Below are 10767 nucleotides of genomic sequence, written 5' to 3' on the forward strand. Positions count from 1 at the left end.
AACACATGTATTTCTATTAATAAAACTGCTTCAAATAGTCCTAGAATATTGCTAAACGCTGGAATTTTCATTTTCGTATTACCCTAATTTTTCGGCAAAGCAATATAAGTGGATATACTTTCTTTTTATTTAAATGCATTATAAGACTGACAGGTGGTCAATCAAAATGCTTTTAAGATGAGAATAAGATTATGACTAGTATTTCTTGCCACGGACTACGCATCCATTAAACTCTGAAGGCCAAAATAATGCATGACTAAAAATTTAATAACTTTAATCATCTTGTACATAATTGCTATTAAGAAATCATGATGTTTTCATTGTGCTATATGATAGGATTCCGCTTCTATAAAAGAGATGAGGCTACCAGAGAGTCCACATATCGTATGTTTAACTTTTAAATCAGATTCCTTAAAAAGAAAATACATCAACAATTTGTTTGTATTTAATCTGTGCTAAGTTTTCTATCAAACTCAGAACCAATGTATTTCGTGAAACTGTCATAGCAAATGCTAAAATGCAGGAAACAGGTTTGTCTATTACCTGGTTGTAACTAGAGAATCCAAATCCAGCCCTACTATTTTGTCCACAATTACATTAGACGAGTTATTTATAGACTATAATTTATTTCTTCCAATATACTTTATTTCATTGGTTAATGGTAGAAGTGTGTTAGTTCAGTATTTATCATAACGAGATCCCATTAAAATTGAATTTTACGTAATTTTATAATTTTAATAAATGTCATTTGATGGCAAAGTATATCATTAAAGAATGGAGCATCACTAATGAAAGTCATAAAGTCTTATTTTAATTTGATTGTGTTTCCCTTATCACATCGTTTTTAAGATTTTCTTGTAAACAATGTAACAGTGTTGAATGTTTATAGTTTTTGCGATAACGAAAAATGTTAATACAATTAATAAATTTGATATAACTATTATTACAACGAAAAATAATTACTATAACATGAGAAGTAAAATTGTAATAAACTATATATAAAAATATTGTTTAACTTTTCATAGCAATTGTTCATTGTAGGTAGTTTCTTGTAGATAATAGAAACTATAAAATTAGTTAATAAAGATAAAGATACGAAGGTTAGAAAGAAGTAAAAAACGTGTAAAAAAGACAGTTACAATAATCAATCTTATATTTAATTGATATAGATAATAAAATATTCATTTTTTATTTTTAAGTTTCAAGGTCTTATGTAATATTTGAGTTTTAAATTTAAGATTTTTTATGGAGGGTTTAAGAGTCGTCTTAAACCTTTTTATGATAAAAGTTGAGCATCATGTTGTCTAACAGTCACGCCCGATGAAGTAGCAAATTGTTGACAACTCCACAAGGAGGTAAACATTAAATTGTCATTTAATTTTACATGCCGTTAGTATCAAACTATCAGAAGTTATCTACTAGCCATCGTTGTTTGTTCTGTCAGTCAGTCCAACAGCAGAGCACATACACCAAAAACAAACTTGCAACAACCTCCAATAGACCAAATCTCAACCTCATTCTTACACACCTTTTTGACAATCACCATCCAAATAAGCAAGAATGCTCACACTGCCAGCGAAAAATTATACTAATATTTACTATGTTTACTAGAATACTGTACTATGCTGTTTCTGAGGGCCTGCTAGACCTTTTTCCTTCCATGGCATCTTTCTTCTTCTGACAGTTTGTGCAGAGGAACGGACCTTCCCATGGCTTAGATACTGGAGAAAAAAAGGACCCAGTGTTCATTGATAAACCATCTCCAGAGGGTTGATCAGCTTGGCAAACCGCACAGCGGAACATTCCAGAATTCGTACTAGATGGAAAATCCTTACCCAATCTGCACTTTAAGAAAACAGACTTTAAGTGTCACAGATACATGTATTGAGAAAAGAAACAATTTTGTTCTCACTTTCCTCCAAGGTAAAGCGATTGTTAAACTTGAAACGGCAGCATGCAAATATAAGTTTAATATTTACAGTCCGAGTTACCTTTCTGTAAGCATAGCAGAACCCTCTTCAAATAATTCCTCCACAACACCTACAGCAGAAAGCTTATTGGTACTTTTGTTTGTAGAGTTTTGAGATTTCTTTCCAAATAAAAGGGAAGTTAGCATATTGTGTTTCTTTGTAGGAATTGTTGGTAATACAGGATGATCTGACGGAATAATATCTACAACAAGGCAAGTTGTATCATCCTTCAGTCCCCTTGTCCTTAGAGCTTCCTGTAAAAAAAGAGTTAAAACCAGAACACAAAGCATTGAGTAGAGAATATAATGGCCGTTCCTGAAAACATAGTAAGATTCCCTAAATTAATCATCACCTTGACCACCATCTTTGCAGCCAGCTCAGCAGGTAGACCCCGGCATGACTTGGCAGCCATTTCAGATGATAAAGCATCCCAAATGCCATCAGAAGCTATAATAAGTCTTCCACCAGCTTTTGAAAGCTGGCAAACCAATAAGAGAATATCGTTAGAATTGAAATTTAGAACTAAACGCATCCACATAAAAGTGACCATCCATCAATAAACTAAGACTATGAAATCAAACAAACCAACCTTCACTTGCTTAACGTGTGGTATTGGCACAATAAATTCTCCGACATCTGTGTCACCAATTGATCTAGAAAGGCACAATCCACCAGGCCAGCAACGAAGAGGTCCTACCTATAAATTTTATCAAGGAACCAAAACGAGCTAGTTAAAAATTCACTGATTAGAAAGGAATAGGAAGGTTACAATATACCTCATTGCCTCCAAAAACGTTCAGTCTTCCTACTTCACCACCACTGGCAGTAATGCGTTCCCTCTCTTCTACATTTTCTTCCAATCTGTGATCAACTGTCAAGAGAGAGACGACACCTCCCTGTGTATCTAATATGCAACGGGAATCCCCGACAGATGCAACAGTAACAGTCCATCCATCAATCAGAACAAATGTAGCTGTTGTTCCAGATGTTTCCCCTGAAGGTGAAATTAAAAGGTTGGGAAAAGTAGGTTTCTTGAACTTCAACTGGGATTCAAAGAAAATTCTGAAAATGTACCTTTCTTCTGAAACTCTATGTCAGTTTTCACAAAAGCAACAACTAGAGCACGAGGCAGAGCTTGAAGCCACTCATCCCTACTGATATCTTGCGGTATTGCAGTCAAAACATTACTTAGTATGTTTTCCTTCGCAAAGATAGCAGCAGACATACCATTATGCCCATCAAAGATCTGCCAATCAAGAATTCCTTATGGATATCATAACCATTGTGGGAATAAATTGACGCTCCACTTGATCACTGAGAAAAATATAGGAGAAGAAAGAAAACATACACTTCAATTCTCATTTATTTACTAAACCTGAGAAACAAACATGTCTCCAGTGTGCATAACCGTATCACTGATTACCAATTCAGGCTTATGTTAGGCTAAATTCCCATCTCTATCATTATTCAGATATCTATCCAGAACATTTCACCAAAAGCAAAAAGGACGCTAATCATGTTAAGTAAATACAACTTAAAATGTAAACAAAGAAAATGAATAATACCGCAAAGACAGAAAAAAGTGTTGATGAATCCCCAGGAACTCTCTGGCAATCCGTCTTGATTAGAAAGTAATCTTCTCCTTTCTTTGCCAAGCCAGCTTGCCCATACTTCACAAAAGGCTTTTCAATTTTTCCATTTCGTAGCTCCCGGCCAATCAAGGTTGCCAGTGGGACAGGTGGCTGCTTCATATTAGATAATTCAGTCCTATTCATCTTAGTTCAAAATTAAACATTTCTGGAACCCCGTTGAAGAAATCCTAACCATCCACACAAAATTTGAAAACAAAAAATGAAAGACATAATAAGATTCATGATCAACAATGAAAAGAAATCCAAAAGACTCAATTATCCCAAGCAGATCTACATGCTTTTAAGATGTCAATAATATTATTTACCAACACAATTCACACACGCATAGGGCGGAGATAGAGACCACACTATAATATGACACAGCTTATTTTCAAAGTAAGATCCATTTAATATTTGAAGTTAAACTTCCCCCACTCAGCAAACACAAGGAGCAAAGAATCTGGAAGTCTAGAACAGATCCTAGATAAATTGCATTTTAATATAAAACACCACAAAGAACTTACTTCCGAAAACCAAACTTCCGAAAACCAAATAAACCGGTAAAATTAAAAAAAGTAGGAATCAAATTCCCAACAAATTCCAGAAAAAGTTAAAATTGAACAATTATCTCATAAATAATGAGCTATTTGAGAATATGCATAGCCACCTAACAAGGATGCTGCGTTTCAAACGAAAATAAAGTGAAATAGTGGATGGGTGGGAAAAGAAACACTCACAGTAGAAAGATGAAGATGAAGGATTCAGCATTTGGAGGAAAATATGATAAACCCTAATAGGTGTGAGTGTGGATGAAGGCTCCACGGGCTCAGGGAGTGAGAAAGGAGAGATCTTGCTCTGTTATTTGATTGGTAGAGAAAAGTTTCTAGACAGAGGAAACGCTTAGGAAGCCTTTTCTTCTCATATGTAAACCTCAAATTTTTGTTAGTCATAACATGAGACACAACGCCGTATCCTTAAAATTACATCAGTACCCCTCTGTCTCAGAATAATTCTGTAACAGCAAACATAAATTATTGAAACAAAAAAGCATACAACAAAAAGTAATGATTTTTTTAAATTACTAATGAGAAGGGTATTTGTGTAAATAACATTCTTTTTGTATATTTCTATTAGTAATTATTTTAAAACAGGGTTAGTTTTCCAATGTCCCTATCTTGATTTTTAGAAGCAAAGATTTGTCTACCCAAATTATGTTTCCTTGTCACTGTCATTACGAAAAAACCTCAACCTCTGCCCTTTAATCTCGTTGTTAAGAAAAAAAATCATTGCCAGATCAGTAAATTCTTGAATTTAAACTTTTTTTATTCTTTCTATTTTTTTATATTAAGATTGATATTAAAAAATTATAATATATTAATATTGTTGTATTTTTAATGTTTAATAGAGAATAATATAAATTAAATTCAGCAGATAATCTCGTAAAAATTTCTTTCTGCTACTTTTTTTTATATATTTTTTCGTTTTCCTTTTGTAAGAAGATTTTTTTATTATATAAGTTGGTAATTGATATTTTCTCAAGAATGTAACAAGATTACCGGTGTGATTGGGTAGCTGTCTAATTTTAGAGGCAATGATATAAGAAAAGGTCAAAATTAGAAAAGTTAAATCATAAAATATAATAAATATCAGTGACAAGTTTTTTTTTTTTTTCTAAAATAACAAAAACAAACTTCTCTTTGGTGATAGATGAGAGTATTTATCTTAAAATAAAAAGTTTTCTAGCATTTATGGAGTTATATTATTATAAAATCCAAATTCATTATTTTCCATCCTGGTTACATTCACTTATACTTTTTCAAGCTTTTTATTTGAAGCAACAAAACCAAATAACAAATGAGAGAGTGAACAAAAATGTAAATTAAGTTTTAAAATAACCCGATTCTACTATTTATATCTTTAAATAATAGTGTATTTTAATATTATTGCAACTTTACTTCATTATTTGAGTCTATATTTATAGTAAATGATACTCATCTTATTAAGAAAACATAATATAATTTAATTAATTGGAAACAATTTTATTTTTCTAATTTTCTGAGCTGTACTTGAATTGGCAGAATTAGTGTGTTTGCTGGCATGAGTCTACTAAAAAAAGAAAGATTTATAAAACCAAAAGTCAAAACGTTGGTGACAACATTATCGTGATTTACTTTCCTATTTCCAAGTATGTTTTTGCTATCATTGTCTCAACAAATTTAGGTGATTATTAAAGGGTCCATTCACAATATTTTTTAATAAAGTGTGTTACATATTATAATCTTCGATTTCATTTAGTAAAAATAATTTAGACAAATATCAGTTATCAACCTCTTTATTTACCTGCTCTGCTTTCTAATGTTCGGTAAAATTTAATATCGAAGGAAAGTTGATTTTTTTTTCTTTTACAAATATTGAAGTAACATTTAAAATAATAGAAAAAATTGTTATTGCTTTTAAAAGTTAATTTCAAATTACTTTTTGTTCTACTGTCTATTTTAAAGTGTAAAATTATGTTAAAATTAAAAGAAGAAAAAATATTTAAATTATTTCAAACCTTGATTTATAAATGATGTGAGACTATTAGGTGTAATAGAAGTAATTTTAATAAAAAAAATTGTATTATTTAATAAAATAATTTTATATTTAATTGATTGTTTTTATTATCAAATTTATTGTTTTATCTATCTAAATAAATTATTTATATAGATGGAAGGTTGGAAAAATTATATTATGCTTTCATAATTAGGTGTGAAAGGAAAACATAAAAAATTCGAAAAAATTGTACTATTATATGTTTTTCTTCTTTTATTTCTATCTATCAAACAACAAATAAATTATTTTCTTTTTTATTTGTTTTCTTTCTAAAATAGCTTACGCACACGGTGTTATTTTAGTACTGTAGTTTATTATTTGGTGTGATTTAATTAATGATGAAAATTATGTTTTTTCCTATTTCTTTTAAGAAATTTAAATTTCTTAATTATGTATAATAGTTGTCCAAGGCTAACTCTCAAATTAGTTTTAGATAAAATATGTTAAAAATGAATCTTTTTAAACTTTAAAAAACTTCAATAGCTGTTAATCTTAATATTATAAAATAATTTAATTATTTTAATGTGAAGTGATAAACAATAAAATGTTTTATAAAATGATAGAGAAACATAATTTTGAAAATGTTAAAGATTAGAATATGTGAGTTGTCTTATATGAATGAGAAATTTAAGAAGTTATTATATTATAGAAGGAAATGTGATGGTGACGTGGCCACGTGGTGTAGGTATCCCTGCGGTTACCAGCTGGAAAGGCTATTATCTGTCGCCCACACAATAAGTTGATATTGTTGGGCCCACTTTCATTTCCTTTTCCTTTTGGACACTCTTGTTGACTTTTTGTAAAATTATACTATTTTAATCACAATAAATAAATTAAATTAATATCACCCAATATCACTTTATTTTATATACTTCCTCAATTTGACGTAAAGATAAAACAACATAATAATGTTTGATCTTTTATAAAGATATTATGCTACTTTTAGTAGTTTTATTGTTTAATTTGTTAAAAAAATATACATTTTGTAAAGAGAATAGTTATAGAAGTAATTTTGTTATTTTTTAAAATTACAATTTCCTCTGATATTTTTTTGCAGTTGAATAAATGAGTTGTGGTACCAAAATATATTTTTCGAGAAAGTAACAAGTATCAAATCAAGATAGTGTCGATTAATTTGTAACCAGAATAAATATATAATTTTCATTTTTTAATCTACTTTTTTTCCTATGGTTGTGAATAAGGAGATGTGTTATTAATATATCATTAAACTTTAGAAAATTTAATAATTTATAAGATATTTAAACATATTTTATTTGAATTTATTTTATTTTAAATTGTTTTATTTTTCAAATATTTTGTTTGATAAAAGTTTTCAATTTTATTGAATTTTATTTTTCTTGTTTTGATAAAGTCTACTACCAGTAAAATAATTGCTTAAATATTAAAAACTTATTAATAATTGAAATATATTAATATTAACGATCTTTTTATTCCGTATTCAGTAATGTTATTTTTCAATTAAAGTTCGTGAGATTTTTCTCCACTTAACAGTAAAAGGAAAAAAAATTGACTGAACATCACCAATTAAAATTCTTTTGTTATATATTTATTTATATATTAAAACACACAAAATTAAATTGTGAATATTTAAAAATTAAAACAATATTGAATAAATTAAATTTATGTCTAAATAATAAATCATTATAAAACATGATACTTGAATCTGAAAAGTTTAATACATCAAAGAAAATTAGCTCAACCACATGGTGGTACAGTGACACCAATGGAGCAATTAGAATATGAAGCACTGACGTATTGTATATTCCAATAATAGAGAACAAAAGCAGTACAATGGGAGTGTTTTTATGGAGTTTTTTTTAATAAAGTAAATAAGGAATGAAAAGAGTATTTTTTAATAAAGTAAATAAGGAATGAAAATTCACTATTCGACTAAATTCACAATGGACACTAATTTCTCATATTACCACTTTCATTATCTGATAAATCTCTCTCATTCTTCTAATTTACATTATCATCAAAGTTGTTATGCGACGTCTTACTTGAATATAGTCCACTAAATTCACATGATAAACTTTGTATTTCTACTTCCACATTATCAAACCATTTTGCATTCTATATGATCATCTATATCAAAATCAACAATAACATCAACTAGTCCCTCCAACTGTTGACTTTTTCCATCAATACTACCATGATTACTATAGAAACTCCAACTACGAGCATCAACTTCCTTCTTCACAACTTCTTCACACTCACACACCTCTTGTTCTATGTTACCCTCACCTTTAACTTCACCATCAAAATAAGTTGGATTTTTTGTCACACCACCATCTTCTTCACCCTCGTGGACCTCTTCCTGTATGTGAGGCTCACCTTCCACTTTAGCAACACAATCACCCATGTCTTGTCTTCCAGTATCACCTTCACATTGACAACCAACTTTACCTACAAACTCACTGGTCTCATGCAACACGAGTTTCAATTATCCTTCATCATCATGAATATATTCGAGCACATGTATGACTTGGGGTTTAGAAACAATGTGTACCACGAATACATAAACCTGACCATTAAGCCTAGCTAAGTTAACCATATGCATGACACTAGTGTCATCAGACAAAGGTTCTAACTTGTCTTTCAACACTGAAACCCCTTCTATAGAGTACCACAAATCTTTAAAACCTACATATCCCAAACCTTTGACTACACTAACAACCACAAAGTAACTCCAAATATATGGGTCAAAGGACAACTTAGAAGTCTCTCCTTCATACTTCAGGGTTCCATCATTAACGAACTTCCCTCCATGGTGGAAAACAACCTCAATGTTCTCGTCTATTACGCACAATACTATATAAATATTTCTACACCTATGATGTAAACATATCAAAAAATAAATATATTAAAACGATAACCATAACGCACTCAAACATACACTGTAAAACAATTTTAAACATGAGGGACCACCACATTGCAATCAAGAACGCAAAGCAAACCATTTCAACCATGGGAACCACCACAATATTTCGGTTTCCCAAAACAAACACAATACAACCATAAAAAACCACAACAAAAAGCACAATTACTAACCTTGCTTGAGATTGAGCTCCAATGAGCACGTCACACGTGCTTCAGCTTTACGCTTCCAATGACACAAGGTTCCACAATTCACGAAAATGACCAAAGTCCTAAAAGTGCACAATTTCAAACTGGTATAAACCCTAGTTTCCTATAACTACTCCCCACTTTCTCTAATTAATTCCTAATTTTTTTGTCAATGAAGCTTAATTCGAAGAAACACTCAAATTCTTTTCACAATTCTTAATTTGAATAAAGTGCTGACTTTAATTAACTTTTTCCTCAATTTCTTTAATTAAAAAATAAATATATATACGTCAAAATCACCAAAACGAAATAACTAACCCACGTCATTTAAAAAAAACATACTAAGTATGTCACGTCAACGTCAATCTATTGGTGTTGGCCCAATTTGATAGTATGGGTCTAAATGGAACAATTTTGTAAAAGTAAGAATCCAATTATGACGAAAAAAAACTAAGAGACTTATTTGAGATTTTCAGAACTTATTTAAGATTTTCAAAATTTATTTGACATTCCTAACCAAAAAAAGACGTGACAAATGATTAAACGTTATTAATAAAATCTGAAACCAACTACATAAAAAAGATTTATATCATTCTCAACCAAAAATCTTAAAACAATTAGTTTATGAATCTTGTTTCTATGTTGCTCTTTCTTGTTTATATAGACTTAATTCATAATTCAATTCTCAATATTTATATATATATATATATATATATATATATATATATATTTTAAAATACAAAATAAAATTGAGTTAATACAGTCTAAAATACCTTTCAAAATCATTCTTAAAAAATATACTAGACTTATTTTAAATTTAAATCCGTTATCTGAACATTTTTGCAAATAAGTTGGATTGTGTCGATCGTTACCTCTTAACCGATTTGAGACATGCTCTTTACACCAAATCTGATCACTTTGTTTCTACAATATTTTATTTTCTTACCCTAATTAAATTAGATAGTCACAGAAATTAAATAAGGGTCGATTAATAGATTAAAACTAAAAACAGACTCAATTCACGGATCAAATTTCTGTTGATTTTAAACATCCACTATTCAAATTCAATTTCAACGATCAAATAAAGTATTTACCTTTTCTCACAGGATTTACATTTATAAATTTAAGATAAAAATAACGATTTTAAATATGTAATTAGTTCGAATCTGAATCCGATCATTGAACGAATTCAAATTTTAATTTTTGCATAACAAAACATGGTCAGGGAAAGAAATTGTACTAAAAGTGGTAAAATGAAGTTTTTCCACAAATTTAATTATCAGCAACACTATGAAAAAAAAAACTATGCTTGACTTAAAGAATTTGCTTATTTTATTTTTCTATTTCACGTGATTTCCATATTTTTTAAACATACTCACATAACAAATCAGAGTACTATTATTATAATTATATATATTTTTATTTTTTAACTTCAAATACTAATGTATGTTATTATAATATGAAAATAAGTTGTGACGTGATTTTTT

General features: G+C 29.4%; 1 protein-coding gene across 3 annotated transcripts; it reads right to left on the bottom strand.

Moving 5' to 3' along the window:
- Positions 1-1323: 1323 nt before the first annotated feature.
- On the bottom strand, positions 1324-4524 carry LOC108324104 (probable protein phosphatase 2C 5). 3 transcript variants are annotated; one of them, XM_017556931.2, is made up of 8 exons: positions 4339-4524; positions 3536-3712; positions 3045-3284; positions 2747-2964; positions 2560-2667; positions 2323-2448; positions 1992-2224; positions 1324-1840 (listed from the first exon to the last, which is right to left on the bottom strand). In XM_017556931.2, exons 3-8 carry the CDS (start codon positions 3193-3195, stop codon positions 1621-1623), a joined length of 1056 nt encoding a protein of 351 aa, XP_017412420.1. In that variant the 5' UTR covers positions 3196-3284; positions 3536-3712; positions 4339-4524; the 3' UTR covers positions 1324-1620. The 3 variants fall into 3 exon arrangements, with proteins under 3 accessions (XP_017412420.1, XP_017412419.1, XP_052730864.1); XM_017556930.2 differs by having other exon boundaries at positions 3045-3216; positions 3536-3789; XM_052874904.1 differs by having other exon boundaries at positions 3045-3216; positions 4339-4523.
- Between the last annotated feature and the right edge of the window lie 6243 nt (positions 4525-10767).

This window comes from Vigna angularis, chromosome 3 (assembly GCF_016808095.1).
Source record: "Vigna angularis cultivar LongXiaoDou No.4 chromosome 3, ASM1680809v1, whole genome shotgun sequence".
NCBI lineage: Eukaryota > Viridiplantae > Streptophyta > Magnoliopsida > Fabales > Fabaceae > Vigna > Vigna angularis.